Below are 18914 nucleotides of genomic sequence, written 5' to 3'. Positions count from 1 at the left end.
GGATACATAAAATCTAATGGGGGGAGGGGGAGATTACACATTAGGAACTAAAAAGAGAATGCTGGAGAGGGTGAAGGTACCTAGTACAGGAGCATAACAAAAATAATTCTAGATATGAGTTAACAGTATAGCCTGGAAGGGAATGAAGACAGTTGGCTTGAACCTCTTCCTTAAAATGTTTAGTTTTGGAGGAACCAGTCAATCAGAGGGAAAGACCATAGGGACAGAAGTATTTTTTTTTAGGTTTTTGCAAGGCAAATGGGGTTAAGTGGCTTGCCCAAGGCCACACAGCTAGGTAATTATTAAGTGTCTGAGACCAGATTTGAACCCAGGTACTCCTGACTCCAGGGCGGGTGCTTTATCCACTGTGCCACCTAGCCACCCCAGAAGTATTTCTGATGTAAGAAATATTCCAGGTGTAAAATGAGTTTCTAGGGTAAAGAGATTGTTATGGCATGACAGAGAAAGTCCTGTGTAGATGAGTCAGTGGTGCAGCTGGGAGAAGAGCAGTGAAATGTGTCCTTGGAAAGAGTCAGACAGGCAGTAGAAAAGAGAATGGCTTGACTAGATCAGATGAGTCTACATGAAAAGTAATGAGGAGGTTATGTAGGTGATGATCAGGGGGAACTAGCTAACAGTATGATGCTGAGAGAAACTTAATTATTTGATAATAAAATCTAATATCAGAATTTCCTCGAGGGAGATTACAAGATCATATTCCTTCAAAATGGATCAAATAAAGTAGTTTCCTCTCAGCTGAGAGGGGATCCAAAAGAATATAATATAGCAAGGTTTAGGTGCCTGCTTACTTGCTACCCTGCAGGGAGAATTTGGTTAAGAAGGAAGAATAAACACCTACCTTAAGTTGCAGTTTAAATAACTTTAGTAGGATTGTTAGTCAAAGCTATTTCATGTTTTCATGTTTCAAACTATAAAGACTTATGAACATAATGCTTTAAACAAAAGTAGCAAGTGTCTTTTAAGAGAATGACTTTTGTTAACTGGGGTAGGGGGCTGGTGGGCATTTGTTTCAGGTCACTGGATTAGAATGGCTATTCAGTTCAACCAATTCACCATTTCTGAATGATATAGTGGACAAAGAGAAGATAGTGTTGCTGAGAGAAACTGAGCAAATGCATAGAGAATTTACTGTGACCCTTCAAAAACTGGTATAGTGTAAAGCATAAATTTCACACTGCCCCAAATTCTTTTAGTGCTTCATTTTAATTGTTAAGACCAAAAGGTAGTGTGGTACAAGGGATAGATGGTGGACCTTAAGGTTAGACCCTTGTTTAAGTTCCACCTCAGAAGTATTGATCATATGAACATGAGTAAGCCCCTTAGAATTTTGGTGCCTATAAAACAATCTGTATTGATGGAGGGAATTTGCTTACCAAGTAAAATTTACTAATGAAGTCACAGGTCTTGACCAAAATTAATTCCTGATCATAACATCACTATGATATGAGAAAGGCTTCCTCACCACCACCTTTCTGATGTCAGTGTTTTAATTCTGGGTTAGTCACTTTCAAATTGCATATTTCATTAACATGACATTCTTCTACTTGGACTGATTGTACCTGGAGACTTCTCCGGTAGCTTCTGGCTGTTGCATCTTTCCTCCTAGCTGATTTTTCAACTGAAAACCCCTGATGTTGTAACTTAGTATTTTAAAGGGAATTCTTCTTAAAGAAAAACATTTTGCCCTTCTTTTATATGGCAAGGTGACCTTTTTCTCCCTCCTCCCTGAAGGTAGTCCTAGTTTGATTTTGTACATTATTAAAGGAAACAAACTTTTAAATGGGTGAGATTCACCATGTGTAGAGAGGTTCTCTTTGGTGTCCGGCTGAGTGGTTTAAGTAGCATCCTCAGAAGCACCTAATATACCCTCTGGATTTTGTCCTAAATTACTTCTTGCTACAAAACAGCATGTGTATTTCACCTTAATTACTAGTTGGAGGTTTGGAAATCTCTTAAAGCATGAAGAAGTCACTGAGGTTGAAACACTTATTAGAGCTTCTCTTCAGTGGATAACTGACCCAGAAATAAATGTGAAGGAAAGATGGGAGGACAAGCTCACAGTAAGTAGCCAGTGATTTGTATTCTATGACTCTTTGAGATGTTTCTCTTTATTTATAAATTATTTTGATGCAAAAGTTATTAATTATTATATGTTTGATTTGGGTCTTCCACTTCTACTTTTAGTCAGATTTATTTCATATATACATATATATATATAGATATATATAGATATAGATATATATATATGAACACACACACACACATCTTCAGTTCAATTTCTGAGAAAGCAATTTAGCTAGTAAAGAGGACTTAACTGACATTCTGTTCCCTCACTATCCCAGCTGAGATCATGTTTCTTTGTTCTTTCTTCTATAAACAATGTAACAATGTTTAAAATTAGGAAAACCTTTATTATTTAGAACATATATGTATACATATATAAAAATCTAGAAATCTATTTTCTTTCCTCCTACCCTACTCCCCCCACAGGAAAAAAAGAAAGAAAAAATAAATATGCGTAGTCAAATATAACAAATTCCACCAATGACCATGTCAAAAAAAAAACACAACTTTTTCTTCACCTGAAGTTTTTCACCTTTCTCTGAGGATATGAGTAGTATGCTTCATCTCTGATCATCAAAGGAAATTAGGTGGTACAATGGACAGAGTGCTGCACATGGTGACAGGAACACCTAAGTTCATAGATAGACTCAGGCACTTATAGCTATGTGATCCTGGGCAAATCACTTAACCTCTATTTGCCTCAGTTTCCTCAACTCTAAAATAGGTGTGATAACAGTACCTAGCCTACAGGATTGCTATGAAGATCCAATGAGATGTTTGTAAAGTGTTTAACACAGGACCCACACATAGGCACTGAATAAATGCTAGTTTCTATCCCCTGTAATCATGGTTGATCTTAAGGCTAATTCTTAAGCTTTTCAGAGTTGTCTTTATAATGGTATTGTTTTTGCATAAAAATTATACTATATCTTGTTCTGTTTCAGTTCATGCAGGTCTTCTCAGGTTTTTCTGAAATTGTCCCTTTCTCCATTTCTTATAACATAATTATATGCCATTACATTCACATCTTTTTTTTAGAAAAGAAAAAAATCTGATCTTTTTGTAACAGAGACAATGGTTTTTTTTAAATTTAACATATGGTCAATTCAAACTGTAATTTTTATAATAACCCACTAAAATTCCCTGAGGCATTGGGAAAAAAAGAATCATTTCTGAAGGCAGAAGGTCTGGGTTTTGATAGCCAGCTCCAACACTTGAAACTGCTTGATCTTCAGCACTAATGTTGGAGATACAAAGAAAGAAGAAAATAGTCCTTATGTTCAAGGAGCTTACATTATAATAAAGGATACAATATGTTCACGGGGCAATTTGTGAGAAACAAAACATTAGCACTTGTGGGGAGTGGTGGGAATCAGGAAAGGCTTTATGTGGAAAGTACTTGAACAGGGCCTTGTCAGAGACTAGGGATTCTGAATATAGGTGATGTGGAAATATGTTCTTGGTATTGTGGACACCAGTGCAAAGGCCTAAAGATGGGAGATGGAGTATTGTAATAGCAAAATGGCCATAGGTAATGTGAAGGAAAGTGATGTCCAATGGGGCTAGAAAGGTTTGAAAGGGATTTAATTTTTGTTCCCCTAGGTAAATGCTATAATTTATTGAGAAGAGGAGTGACACTTTTCCCACAGACTTCCAAAACATTTTTTCCATAATGATTTAATTGATTCACAACTCTACAGTAATACATTTCTGAATGATCTTCCTTTGTTTATATGATATTTTGAGACTTATTCATACAAAAGAGCTGGATATTACAGTGTTTAGAACATTAGATTTGAAATCAAGCCATGAGCTTGAATTTAGCTTCAGGATTTTTTAAACTATGTGACCCTGAGAAAGTCAGTTAACCTTTTCTTATCATGGTTTCTTTAGCTGTAAAAGGAATTGATAGGGTTGGAGTCAAGTTGACAATATGAAGGCAGGAATTCCTGGAAACTCATTCCCCAAAAAACTCCAAAAGCTGTCACATTATGACTCTAGTCAAAATTTAGAGGGGAAGAACCCACAGAAAGATTGAGTGATACATTTCTCAGTCCAAACAACTTAGAAGTTCCACAAAAAGGTCTGTTCCACCAGGACAAAGGGTTGGAAAAAATCTGTGCAGCCTGGTGCCTGGATCCCTGGGGGATGCCTGGGTCCATGGCAAAAGGGGATGGTTTCCAGACTTCTTGGCCCCAGGATCACTGGGAAGAGCTTAAAGGAGTGTTGAGAGAACTCTGCTCCACTAGAGTGAATGCAGAGTGAGCTCTGGTCTCAGAGCATCCCTGTGGTGAGAACTTGCAGCAGAATCAGGGAAGCCAGCCTGCACCACCAGAGAGCAGCCCACAGATGGTAAGGGGGTTGGGGGAGACTGCTGAGGTCCCTCTGCTCTACTTGGGGAAGAACTCAGCTGTTTTCCCACACCCAAATCTAGTTTGCAGTTTGGTTTTCCATACTACCATAGCCAAGCAGGGACTCTCCTCACAGCTCTAGGGCAGAAGAGAGAGCCTGTGGTTATCCACATATCAAAGCACAGGCAAGAAAGCAGTCAAAGCCTCTCATAAAACCTTGGAGGAATTAAAATCCCATTGGGATGTCCCAAAAAAACCCCAAAGCATTGGAAGTGTGGTAAATCAGTTATAGGCTGAGAAAATGAGCAAACAAAAGAAAAAGACAAATCTGACCATAAAAAATTACGTTATTCCCATGGAGGATCGAAACGCATACTCAGAAGATGACAAAGTTACGTCTAAAACCTCCAAAAGAAATAGAAAATGGGCTCAGGTTATGATGAGCTCAAAAAAAGACTTTGAAAAGCAATTAAGGGAGGTAGAGGAAAAATTGGGAGGAGAAATGAGAGCCGCAGATAAATCATGAAAACCAAATCAGCAGCCTGGTAAAAGAAATACAAAAAATACTGAAGAAAATAATATTTTAAAAACTAGTTCAGGCCAAAGGGAAAAAGCAATGCAAAAGGCAAATGAGGAGAAGAATGCCTTAAAAAGCAGAATTGGCCAGCTGGAAAAGGAGTAAAAAAGATCTCTGAAGAAAATAACTCTTTCAAATGCAGAATGGAACTAAAGGAAGACAATGACTTTGCAAGAAATCAGGAAGAAATAAAACTATTCCAAAAAACCAAAAATTAGAAGAAAATGTGAAATATCTCATTGGAAAAACAACCTACCTCAAAAACAGATCCAGGAAAGAAAATTTAAAAATTATTGGACTACCTGAAAGTCACAACTAGGAAAAGAGCCTATACTTCATTTTTCAAGAAATAATATAGGGGCGGCTAGGTGGCGCAGTGGATAAAGCACTGGCCCTGGAGTCAGGAGTACCTGGGTTCAAATCCAGTCTCAGACACTTAATAATTACCTAGCTATGTGGCCTTGGGCAAGCCACTTAACCCCATTTGCCTTGCAAAAAAACCTAAAAAAATAATATAGAACAATTGCCCTGAGATCCTAGAAGCAGAGGGTAAAATAGAAATTGAGTGAATTCACTGTTCACCTCCTGAAAGAGATCCCAAAAGAAAAACTTCCAGGAGTATTATAGCCAAATTCTCAAACTCCCAAGTCAAAGAGAAAATACTAAAATCTGCCAGAAACAAACAAATACTAAAAGGTGCTAGAAAGCCACTACCATGGCTCTATAGTCAGAATTACACAGGATCTGGCAGCATCTATATTAAAGGCTTGTAGGGCTTGTAATATAGTATTCTGGTAGGCAAAAGATCTTGGTTTACAACCGAGAATCACCTATCCAACAAAACTGAACATCCTCTTTCAGGGGAAAAGATGGACTTTCAGTGAAATGGGACTTTCAAACTTTCCTATTGAAACAACCAAAGCTGAACAGAAAGTTTGATCTCCAAGTACAGGACTCAGGTGAATGATAGAGGGGTTGGATGAGAAGAACTATGAGAAACTTAATGATGTAGAACTCTTTGTATTGCTGCATGAGAAGAAGATACTGATAAGTCATATGAACTTTCTCATTTCAAAGAGCAGTTAGAAGGAGCATATATAGACAAGTCACAGGAAGGAGCTGAATGTAATGGTATAATTTAGTAAAAAGATAGAGTCAGTGGTTGATAAAGGAAAGTACTGGGAGGAAGAGAGAGGAGAGAAAGAAGGGGATAAAATATTTCACATAAGAGCCAAGAAAAAGCTTTTATCAAAGAGAGTGGAATGGTAGAAGGCAAGGGAGAAGGAGTGAGCCTTCGTTCCTATCAGAAATGGCTCAGAGAGGAAATAACACACACACTTAATAGAGTATAGAAATTTGTCTTAACCTAGAGAAAAATGAGAAGAAGGGGACGGGATAAAGGGGAATGGCAGAGGAAAGGGGGGAGTAGGTGATAGAAGAGAGGGAAGATTGTGGGAGAGAGTACTCAGATACAACACACTTTTGAACAGGGACAGGGTGAAAGGAGAGAGAGAATAGAATAAATGAGAGTGGAAAGGAATAGAGTGGAGGGAAATACAGCTAGTAATAGCAATGGTGGTAAAAATATTGAAGCAACTTCTTTGGTGGACTTATGATAAAGAAGGCAACTCATCCCAGAGACAGTGCCATTGAAATCTGACCACAGACTGAAGTACATTTTTTTCTCTCTCATTATTCTTGAGATTTCTCATCTTCTGGGGGGAAGGGAGAGTTGTGTTTACTCTCACAACAAGATTATTGTAATAACATAAAATAAATAAACCAAAAAAATCATAATCTATAAAAAAGGAGTTGATAATAATAGTATGTGTCTGCCAGAGTTTTTGTGAGAATAAAATGAGATAATTATTAAGAGAGAGAATTATGACATACAACTCCACAAATGGTTATTGAATTTAAGTAGTTATTAATCAGCCTCTTAGTGATAAGAAATTGTTTATGGGCTTAAGTAGAGTTATGGAGACATCTTGAGATGGTGAGTGCCACCATAGGAAACCCAAGAGCATTTTATACTGGCTGTGTGATTTATTCATCATTAGCCATGTGTGACATGGAATTTTGTTTTGTAACTCCTTGTAGAATCTCAAATATGACCTAGAAACGAAGCTAAATCTCTGCATTCTAAAACTGAGCCTCTTGGGAAACTACAAAGAATCTCTTGATAAAGAGTTCACTAAAGTGGTAGAGAATCTGAAGAGATCCAAGCATGAATATCATAATGTCAAGAAAGAATTACATTTCAGGTAACATTCATTAATTTTTTTTAAAGAAATTTGTGTTTTATATGCATAATTAATGTGTAAGTCTATGATGTGGTCTTCATTTTTCTTCATTCAGGTTATGAAAATATGACTTGTTCCCATAAAACCTTTTACTTGTCAGACATGACTTTACATAATAAATTTTCAAGGTCTGATATGTAAGCAATATATGTCTAAATCTGCAATGATTATAATGTCATTTCTCCTCAAAAGGAATTTTAGATTCATGTAATGGAATGTTCAGACTTAAAAGGGATAACAAAGATCACAGATCTATGGATTAGACATGGAAATAATATTGGAAGTTATTTAATCTAGTATTCTCATTTTACAAATAAAGAAACTGAGTTCCAGACAAATCCTCAAAGAAATTTCATTCTAAAGGGGGAAAAACAACATCTACATAAATAGGCTGATAAAAGAAAATACAGAAGAGATGGAAGCATGAAAAAGGAAAGAACTAGCAGTTTGAGGGACTTGGAAAGATCTCTCATAGGATGTTTGGAGTAAATCTTAAAAGAAGTCAGGGACTCCAAGAATCAGAAATTAGGAGAGACAACATTTTAAGCATGGAGAACAGAAAGCCAGTGCAAAGATATTGAATATGAAGTCTGTGTGTAAGAAATGGCAGGTAAGTTAATATGACTGGAAATAAAGTGGGTGGAGGTGAGTAATAAGGTAAAAGATTGGAAAGAAAAGAATTCCATCTGTATAATGAAAGACTTCTTGTAGACCAATTAAAGAAAGTGCTGGAGTAGAAGGCTTCTTTGTCTTCCTACAGTAACATGAGTTCACTGCAAACGTGGCTTCTGAGAAAAAGGATATTCTACTGGACCTGGGATTTTTATGTCCTAGGTAACTGAAAAGTCATGTAAAAGCTCCAATACTTATTCCCTAGACCAACTACTCCTCTGCCATTAGGCATAGCTCCTCTGCCTTTTAAGGAAATATTAGCTCATCCCATATGGCAGGGACTCTTATAGATGTTGCTCCTACCATACCCAAGTCTTCTTTATCAATAAAACAATGAAGGATTAAAAGAGGATTAGATTCTAATGTCCCTTCCAACTCTGGTAGGCTATATTATTATTATTAAAATTCAGAAAACACTTATTAAGCATCTGTCATATAGAAAGCATCATTTAAGAATCCCACAATACAAATGCAAAATGAAATATAGTTCATACACTCAAGGAGCTTATATTCTATTTGGGGGGCACAGCATATACACAAATAAGTAAAAAAAATTAGGAGAAATAGATATCATTTACAGCTAGGAGGATCAGGAAACCTTACCTGAAGTAAGTTGTGAATAAAGAGTACAATTCTGAAAGGTAGAGATGAAAAGGAAGAAATCAGGATAGCTTGTGTAAAGTCTTGGATGTACAAAGTGGAGTATTGAGTTCAAGGAATAGAAAGTGGTCCCATTTAACCTGAATGTAAATTTGTGAAGAAGTGAAATGTGAAATAACTCTAGAAGAGTACAATCATAGAATTCATTTCTTTCCAGCTATAAAAGATACTGGAAACCATCTATTACAACCTCCTCCTTTTAGAAGTGAGAAAAACAAGGCCCAAAGAAGTCAAAAGACTTGCTCAAGATCACAAATGGGAGCAGAGATAGAATTTGAATTCAGATCTTCTGACTTTCAGCATGGAGTCAGATCACAAGGGGCATTAAAGACCAATGTAAGGAATTTATATGTTAATCTAGAAAGAGAAAAATTGGTTATACTGAATTTAATGTATGTAGAGAACACATGAAGAAAACAGTCGAGTAGACAAATTTCCATATTTGAAGGAAATAAGTAAAAAAAAAAAATTTCTTTTCCACTTAGAAATAGGGGACTGAAAATACCAGAAAGAGCATTTAAGGCATGAATCTTCTCTTTTCCCTAAAGAGCATGGAGCCTAGACTTCCTCAAAGCAGTGGGTGGTGTGGATATGTGACTTCCTCAGAGAGACACCATCCCCCTCTGCTAGGATTATCATTATTCTCCTTTCAGGCAATTAAGAACAGTTAAGAGAGAAGTGCAGGCAAGATTGTGCCCAATTAGAAATCAGCCTAAATATACAGATTTGCTGATACATTTGATTTGATGAAATGTGGTGTAATGGAAAGACTTGAAGAAACCTGGAATTGAATCCCATTTCTGCTGCTGACTAGATGTATGTTCTGCTGCTGACTAGATATAAAACACAGAGATTCACTTTCACATCTGAAAATGGGACATTAATACTTGAGCTTCCCTGCAGTTGAGGATTATAAGAAAAGCTTCTGGTAAACCAAAATAAATACATTAGTAGTATTATCTGATTTCAAATGAGTCCATTTTAATGCTCATTAACTCATTATAGCCTATTTGTAAAAGTTACATCATGAAGTACATTGCTTTAGATGGTCTTCTGAGGTGACTCTGTATTAAATAATTATCAACCCTTTCCTTACAGGTAGCTATGTACTAGTGGTCTGAAATCAGGGAGACAAGTTCAAAGTATTACTTAAGACACTAACTTTGACCCCAGGAAAGTCATTTAGCCTCAGTTTTCTCAACTATTAAAAAATATGAATAAGAATAAGAATACTTCCTACTTATTTCCCAAGGTGGTTGTAAGAATAAAATGAGATATTTGTGAAGTATTTAACACAGTGCTTAATAAATTCTTATCTTCTTTTTTTCCTACTCTTCTTCCTTCATTCTTTTATTTAAAAACTGACTAAGTGGGCAGCTAGGTGGTGCAGTGAATAGAGCATTGACTCTGGAGTCAGGAGGACCTGAGTTCAAATGTGACCTCAGATACTTAATAATAACCTAACTGTGTGACCTTGAGCAAGTCACTTAACCCCATTGCCTTGCAAAAAAAAAACAAAACAAAAGTTGACTAAGAGAAAATTGGAACCTAAAAGTTTAGGTCATTTTCAGGTCTCAAACAAATGTAAATAAAAAAGTTCTAGTCATCATGTAGACAAAAATTAGCTAAAATAGTCTTTCACACCCCCTCATGTCAAAAACAAGCCAAAAAAATATAAAGGACTTATGGAAGCTCACCAACAAGGGATACAGTTCTTCCCTTTCTTAAGAATGCCATTTCACAGAAACAGGAAAAGTTGCCCATCTTAAGCAGTCCACTATCCTAAGGGTTTAGATCCTCATTGAAAGGGAAACTTGCTTCTATAGTATGTAACAGAGGAGAAGAAAGGTAGGCAAGTCCTGTCATGCACCCTAGATTCATGAAATTCACAAATTTCAATGGAAAGATTTATATGATGTCATTCATTTAAATTCTATAAGGGAAGTCAGAATAAGAGGAATAAGAGAAATTCAGGAAACAATTCAATTAAAGGAGGAAAATGGAAACTGCCTAGAGAAACTAATGTGGACCAGCAGGGAACTCAAAAACCAAGTAGCATTTTAGAAAAGAAATTTACAGAGGATGGAAACAGGGATAGTATTTTTAAACAGGGATAATATTTTTAAATAGGTGATGATTATCAAGAGTAATATACATTTATCAAGAACTAGTTATATTTTCTTTATGTACAATCAACTGATTGATCAGAATTTCTTTTTTCCTCCTAATATCCCTTTTAGGTTTGTAAAGCTCTTTATTCATAATGCCCTGGTGAGATAAGTATTACAATGATCAATACAAATGAGAAAAAAAAGTGATTTTGAGATGATTAATGACTTGCTGACTCCCTGTCCAACATATTTTTTAATAAATTTTTATTTTCTGTTACATTTTAAGCTCCAAACTGCTTCCCTCCACTCTCTCTCTCTCTCTCTCTCTCTCTCTCTCTCTCTCTCTCTCTCTCTCTCTCACACACACACACACACACACACACACACACATGTCTATCAGGCATATATATGTATGTATGTATGTATACCATACTATGCATACTTCTATTCATTGGGGGTGAATAACATCTTCATTCATAGGTCTTTTGTAGTTGATTCAAATATTTATGAGGTTCAAAATAGCTTAATAGTTCACAGGTATGCATCGAATAATACTGCTGTTGTTGTGTACAAAGGTCTCTTGTGTCTTCATTTCACTTTTCATTATTTCATGCATTTTCATTTTTTTCTAATATCAACCTATTGCTACAGTTTACCTAGATTCTGGGTAAGAATTTAATAATGAATCTGCTATTATTTGTTCTTTGGGGCAGTCATGGAAAGATGCTGATTAGTTGAGGGGTAAGAGTCTATGTATTTATAACTGGTTGACCAAATTCACAGCTGTCAATGATGGTTTGTTGTCAATGTGAAAGATATTCAAGGAATAACTCCCAAGATCCTTACTTAGTCCTTGGTGACTTAACAGTTTTATCAATGACACAAGTCTGGGAGGGAGAGCTAAAACAGTGGCTGAAAGAGCTACAGGGAGACTGGAGGGTTAGGAGCTGAATCCAGAATTCAGAAATTCAGAAGAGATAAATGCAAGTCGAACACTATTCAAACTCAGTGCCCATAAGTATAAGATGAGGAAGGTATGATCAGATGCCAAGGACGATGATGATATTTATCCTTCAGTCTCAAAGAAGACCATGACATCAGGGAGATGATACCAAGACAAGCATATGAATTGGATTTGAATGAGAGGCTATTATGATAAGTTATCAACCTCAATTTCTCCTCCAGAGTCATCTGGGTCCAGTGACCAGGTATGAATCAAGATGACTGGAGATGGCATGGATGACTGGATGTGAGGCATGATCAGATAGAAGTTTGAAAAAAGATCTAGGGGTTTTTTGAATTGTAAGTTAATTTAAGACAAGAATCTGATGTGTATACTTTGCCTTGTTCAGGCTATATCTGCTCTACGTTCAGGTATGAGGAATAAAGGACAGGAAAATGATTAGATGAAGAATATCCAGAGATCCAGAGAAGGGCAAATAGTATAAGTGCCTACTCTGTTAATTATTTAACAAATATTACCTCATTTGACCCACACAATAGCCCTTTGAGGTATGTGCTATTATTATCACCATTTTAAGTTGAGGAACTTGAAGCAGGCAAAAGTTAAGTGACCTGCCCAGGGTCACACATCTAGGATGTGTCTGAGGTTGGATTTGAACTCTGGTCTTCCTGACTCCAGATCTACATGCTGATTTCATTGCCTCAGAAGTCTTAATATTATGCCTTGTTGAAGGAATCAAGGATATTTAAGACAGAGAAGGTAAATAGGAGGAAGTTCATATCTGTGTTCAAATATTTGTCATATAAATAGAATTAGACATATTCCATTTGGATCTAAAAGGAAACACTAGGAATAATGGGTAGAAGTTAAAAATAAAAATTTAGGGTAGATGTCAGGAAAAACTCTTAACAATTTGAACTATTCAAAGTGTGAGTGACTATTCAGGAGATAGTTTGCCTTTCAAGATTTTCAATCAGAGGCTGGATGACTATTCATGGGTATGTTGTAGTGGGGATTCTTTTTGACTTATAGGTCAAGTCAAGTCAGCAAGCATTTATTAAGTGTCTATTTCTCAATGGTCACTAAAATCCCTTCCAACTTTAAAATAATGGGTTGTTAAATAAGTAGCCCTTTGGTATTCCAGTAAGTTCTACTTCCATACTTATGGAAATATGTGAGCCTGTGACCTTCAATAGCAATAGTCTTCAATAATCTTTATACTCCTCTAGAAGGGAAACAATCTTGATTCTTCTAGAGAAGGAAGGCCCTGTGGCCCTGAGAACTCTGTTTTGGGTTTCTTTTTGGTCCTGGGCACAGGCAGCAGAGTTTAGACCCAGAGTATGAACCAGGGTAACCTTGGATTTGGAATTGCAGGAGGAATGTTGCTACTGGAGAAGCTGGGCTGTCACGAGGCATTGTTGAAATGATTATAGTAGTAAAGTTTGCTTTGTTTATTTGCTTGATGTTTGTATTTTTTTTGTTCTTGCTCTCATGCTGTTCCTTCAGCTAATCCAATACTGGTTCCTTCCTCCAGGAACTCTGAATACTCCTCTGGAAAACTGGTTTCAGTACTGCTCAGCCACCATTCCTTCTGGGGCTGCCATATTCCTCTCGATTTGAGAGGATATGCCATTGTCTCTTTGTAGGTAAATTTAGAATTATGTTTTTATGTCCAGAAGTTTAGCTCATATGACTCCATTTTTTCCTAGAGTCAGGTAGTTGAGAGCCCTTGTTCTGTTTTCTCCCCTTCCCCCCTTCTCTCCTGAAGACCTAGGTCTGCCTCCCAAGCCTTCTCTACCCCACTTCTTTCTTTTTAATCATTCAGATTACTTATCTCTAGATTGGTAATAAGACACTAATAAAGGATTTGGGGTGTAGTAATAACATGACTGCAACTATTCATAAGAAAGATATCTAAACAATGTGAAAGACAGATTGGAGAGGGGAAAAAATATAAGCAGAAATTATTTCAGCAAAGTATTACCTTAGCATGGTACATAATTCGGTACCACTACCTAGTAAGTGCAAAACCCTAGAAGAAACTCTGAAGGAGATATGATTAATGATATAATCCCTTCTCTCAAAGAGGGGAACTGTTAGTTGCACAAATTACTACAATGTCAGATAACATACAAGAAGAACAAATAGTGCAAAATAAGAGAAATATAAATAAATAAGCTGTGAGATCCAAGTCAGGGCAATCATTAAACACATTCAGTAAGAAGTGCATTTGAACTCAGATTTGAAAGATGAGTAAGATTTTAGCAGTCAGTGGATGAGAAGATTCCAGTGATAAGGATTCGTAAAAGTAAGGGAACGATAAAAAAATATTCTAGAAGCAGAGATGAGTGGGTCATAGAGCTGGAGCATAAAGAAAGTGGCAGAGAAACATGTGTGGACAGATTATTGAAGGTTGAATGCCAGGTTGAGAAGCCTGAAATCTATTGGCAATGAGGAGTCTTTAGAGTTTTTTTGAGCAAGGCAGTGATAGTATTTGAATTATATATTAGGAAGTTTGATTATAAGACGGGTAGAATGAAGAAGGAATGAAAAGGGAGTGACTGAATGTAAAAGACTATTAGATATGAACTTATAAATGTGAAAATTTTGGCATTAGGAAAGTACATTAATCTTCTATTTACAATTTTCTTACAATGTGAAATTTGAGTTCAAATCTAGTCTCAAAACACTTTGTACTTACGAGCTGTATAATCCTGGACAAGTCCCTTAATCCTGATTGTTTCACATTAAAAAAAATCCCTCTGGGAATATTACAATTTGAAATTTTCTGACTAAACTAACTTCTCTTAGAATAGAAAAGTGCTTTTTTTTTTAAAGGGGAGAAGACCTGGGATATTATTGGTATTAGAAATTACACATAGCAATTCAGGTCAGCAGCTCGTTTATAACTTCTAATCTTAAAAATATGGCCTGAGACACTGAGAAGTAAATTAACTTCAATATCTTCACAAAACCAATGGGTATTAGAGACAGTACTTGAATTTAAATTCTTCTAATTCCAAAACTACCCTTCCATTCATTATGTCATATAACTGAAGAGACAGATGACACATGTGCTAGCTTTTCTATCCCAATTGGACAGTCTGAGGGCTCAACTAGTTCCACTGGAGATCCTATGGACTTGAAAGAAGCTGATATTATCCTTGGAGTAACATACCAGAGAAAAAAAATAATAAAACTGTGGTCATCATATACAAAGACTATGTGATTTCAAGAAATACTAACAGTTTTGTTGATTGCTTGTTTGGTAGTTGGTTCTTGTACTTCATGATCAAAGAAGACCAAAACATCACTATGTTAGAGACAAGTTATGATGTGTCTGACTGTGGCTGATCAGACCACTACAAGTTCAGAATGCTCTACCACAGTTTGGACACATGCTAACACGTGTGGGTTCTCTAAACTTGCAGATCTCACGTTTTATACTAATCTTCCAAACTTCCTGGTTTTCTTGTAACCAGATATGACTCTGTACAAGTGAAATAGATATGATTTGAGGAGCAGCTAAAAGGATCATGATCCTGAAAATATTTTCCTGAATCAGCTTTTTGTAGTATCTGATATATTCAATATCATTAATTCTGCTGAGTTAAGACATTGTCTTTAGGCAATCACTATGAAAATATTGACGGCATTAGCTCCTCAACTTGAATTAGTTTATCATATTGTCTAGAAAAGAATAGAATCAAAAGAAATGGAAGACAGAATAAACATATTTTATCGAGTACTGAGAGAGAACATGACCAAGGGTAGCATACTATAAGTTTTGAAGAGGGGAGAGCACACTGAAAAAGTAGCAGTGGCATCTGCTTCATATTTGTCTCAGATAAACCCTACTGAGCAATATCAAATATTTGCAAGGTGGCTAACTGTATCATATTCCTGGGAAAGATCATGAAAAAACAACATACCCATATTCTTAGTCTTAGTGTAGTGTTAGATTCAAATAAATTGGCCTAAATTTATTTAGGAGATAGTCAAATAAGATATTTGCAAAACTTCTCACATTTGGTATACAGTAAGTGTCTAATAAATGTTTGCTCTCTTCCCTGCTCCCCTTCTATAGTCAATCCACAAACATTTTTATGAAAAACTTATATACCAGACACAATGCTAAGTCCTAGGGATCCAGAAAATGGCAAAAGACAGTCCCTGTTCTCAGAATTCAAAGTCTATGAAACAGTTTGCTGCAAAAAATAAATAAATAAAATAGATCCTAAACTGCCATTTCTGTATGAAATACAAAATGTGTATGTCCTTTTAATTTGTCCCCTAATTTATGAGGAACTACATTGAATTTGAGTTTATCAGAAGTCTCCAGGTGTGCGACATTTGAAATGTCACTGACAGCTTGTGGTTTGCACTTTCCCACTCCCCCCAACCCCCTTCCAGAGAGAAACAGTTAGATGCCATTAAAAGGTCACAAGAAGATGCAGTAAATGAGGGGGACACACTTAGGAAGCAGCTCCAAAAAGCTCTCAAACGCCTGGAGAATGCTGAGCAGCAGGTAAAGGGGAATCTGACTCATTTACCCACCAACTCTCCTTGGTGTGATGAGGCAAACATGGAGGAAGAGGGAAACAAAAAAGAAACCCAAAGGGGAACTGCTCAGTTCAGACCCCAGTGTTCTTGCTGTAAGCAGAGGAAGTAAAAGGGGGAGTTGTAAAAGAGGTGGTGTTAACAGCCCAGCCTGCTGATGAAAGAGGCAGCTTGGCACATTGACTTCTACCGTTGCAGAAATAGCTCAAGCATACCAAACCCATGCAAATACAGAATTGCAGAAGTTCAACAGCAGCTTATCACCCTTCTCAGAAAGAAAGCAATTTTTGAGTTTTGTGTACAAGAGAGAGATCAGATTGGCAGCCAGTTGTTTTCGAAGTTTTCTGCTTTGTTAAAATTCAGCATTCCCATTGCATGTCCAGGCTAAGGATCAAGAACAGGCCCTCCATGACGCCAAGGAAAAGGCTGAGTCTTTGCAGTGTGAGTTGGAGGAAGCTGTTTCTGAGGAGCAAGCTCTCCAGGCATTAAATATCACCGTGTCAAATGCTTGCCAGATCCTTGGACAGGAAACAAGAAAACTGACATGTAAGTAACTTCTTAATTGTTTTGTTTCATCCTTAAATATAACGTAAAGTTGGGCAGTGGGTTTCTAGCTTTCTGGTTATGACTGTTATTATCTGGACTGGTGACAACAACTGATCCTGTGGCCTAGGCTCTTCTATGAGCTTCCTTAATGACTGCGTAACCTATGTCATCTGGACAATATAATTTGCTCTTCTGTACTTTCATTAAGGACTGGACCCTCCAAGAGCTCTAGTTCTTTTTTATAGATATATTTTATCCTATTTTTCCCTGGCTACATGCAAAAACAAAGTTTCAACATTCGTTTTAAAACTTTGAGTTCTGAATTCTCTCCCTTCCTCCCACACCAATCCCTCTCACTGAGAAAACAAGTTATTTGATATAGGTTAAAAATGTATAGTCATGAAAAACATTACCACAGTAGTCATGCTCTGAAAACAAACAGAACCCCCTCCCCAAAAAAAGAAACCTCAAGAAAAATAAAGTTAAAAAAGAGGCTATGCTTCAATCTCTATTTAGATACCATTAAGTTCCATCTTCAGGATAGATGGTGTTCTTTAATATAAATCCTTCAGAATTCTCTTGGGTCACACTATTGCTGTGAAAAGTTAAGTCACTCACAGATGATCATCCTTCAGTATTGCTTCTATTTTATATATAGTACATTTCCCATTACTTCTGCCCATACAAGTTTTTTACTGAGACAGGAATGCTAATTCTTAAACAATTCCATAAGACTTAATGGTGTAAATAACAAAAAAAATCTAGTCTGCATAATATATCTTGGCAATTTTATAATCTGTTAATTAGTGCTAGAGAACAGAGAATAGAATTATCCACATTGATGTATACCCCACACAATGGGAAGAAACAATAGAATAAAATTGTTTAAAATCTTTCTATATAACTGGTATTCTATAGTATTCAGTAGGTAAATGTAAAAAGAAAATACACTAACAACTTTAATAAAGCATTCTTTCTCTGAATAAACAGATAAAAATATAAAAATAACAGATAAAAACAGATGCTTTTCAAATTTCTCTTACATTTGCAAACAAAATGTTATAATGTTTAAAAATATTTCACTATTTTAAAATTGAAGTTCAAGGTTAGTTAGCAGTTGAAGGGCACACTTACATTTATTGTAACTCTTTTTTTGCTTCTTTTGAAAGAGATGCTTGAGTAAATTGAGAATTAACTTTCTACTCTAAAATATCATTGTTGACAACCTAAAAAGTACAAACTTGCCAGCTTTCCTTAAATTCATCTGCAAAGTTTATTTTGCATGAAGCTGTCAGATAACATACAGGTCTGCCTCAAAAGATTCACTCTTTTTTCTCCTTGTATAATTAAATGATTGGAGGAAGATTCCACATTGTTTGGAATTGTCCATGCACAGCAAAGTTACATTATAGGCATCCTAAATATAGCTTATGGAAACTGCTGCTTAATTTATTACCATTTTTTAAAAATTTTATTGATGTGCTTTGTTTTTATGTTACCAACATTTATAGATTACCCCATATGGTAAACTAACTCATTTCTAGATGTGAGCTTTTAGACTACCTAGTTAACATAAAATGTGTACAAATAAAAAAGTTATTAATCAATAATCAGTTTAATATGCATAAAATATAGTGGTGGAAATTGTGAATTACTATCACTTTCCATGATTTTCCTTTGTATATTTTAAGCATGGAGGTGTTTCAGTCTGTTGATTTTCCTTTGTATATTTTAAGCATGGAGGTATTTCAGTCTGTTTTGAAGGAAAGGAATACACACAATCATAAGGCCTGAGAGTCTAAGTGTATCTCAAGTGGCCTGTCTCTAGACAGCATCAAATACCTTTTAGATATATGTATTCACCTCCATTTCTTCCCTGGAGATTCTTCATTATCATACATTAAGGAACTGAATGAGTACAGTATTCAAACTTGATTAAAAAATTGACCTCTAATGCATTTTGAGTTAGAAAAGAAATTAGTTTCAAGACAATGACACACTGATGTGCTTCCAATACTTTTCCCCCAGTAGACTGTATGGCCTGTACTTTCACAAAATAAGTATTTACCAAACACATTTCTTTCT

At 36.0% G+C, this 18914-nt stretch overlaps 1 protein-coding gene across 1 annotated transcript in view; it reads left to right on the top strand.

Moving 5' to 3' along the window:
• Positions 1 to 18914, top strand: part of IRAG2 (inositol 1,4,5-triphosphate receptor associated 2) — a 134194-nt gene that overhangs the window by 49567 nt on the left and 65713 nt on the right. Inside the window, 5 exon segments of the mRNA XM_074195309.1 lie at positions 1035 to 1169; positions 1980 to 2081; positions 7114 to 7277; positions 16137 to 16251; positions 16667 to 16829. Of these exon segments, the coding sequence (XP_074051410.1) occupies positions 1035 to 1169; positions 1980 to 2081; positions 7114 to 7277; positions 16137 to 16251; positions 16667 to 16829 (679 nt within the window).

This window comes from Macrotis lagotis, chromosome 7 (genome assembly GCF_037893015.1).
Source record: "Macrotis lagotis isolate mMagLag1 chromosome 7, bilby.v1.9.chrom.fasta, whole genome shotgun sequence".
NCBI lineage: Eukaryota > Metazoa > Chordata > Mammalia > Peramelemorphia > Peramelidae > Macrotis > Macrotis lagotis.
This window is presented reverse-complemented; position numbering and strand designations above follow the sequence as displayed.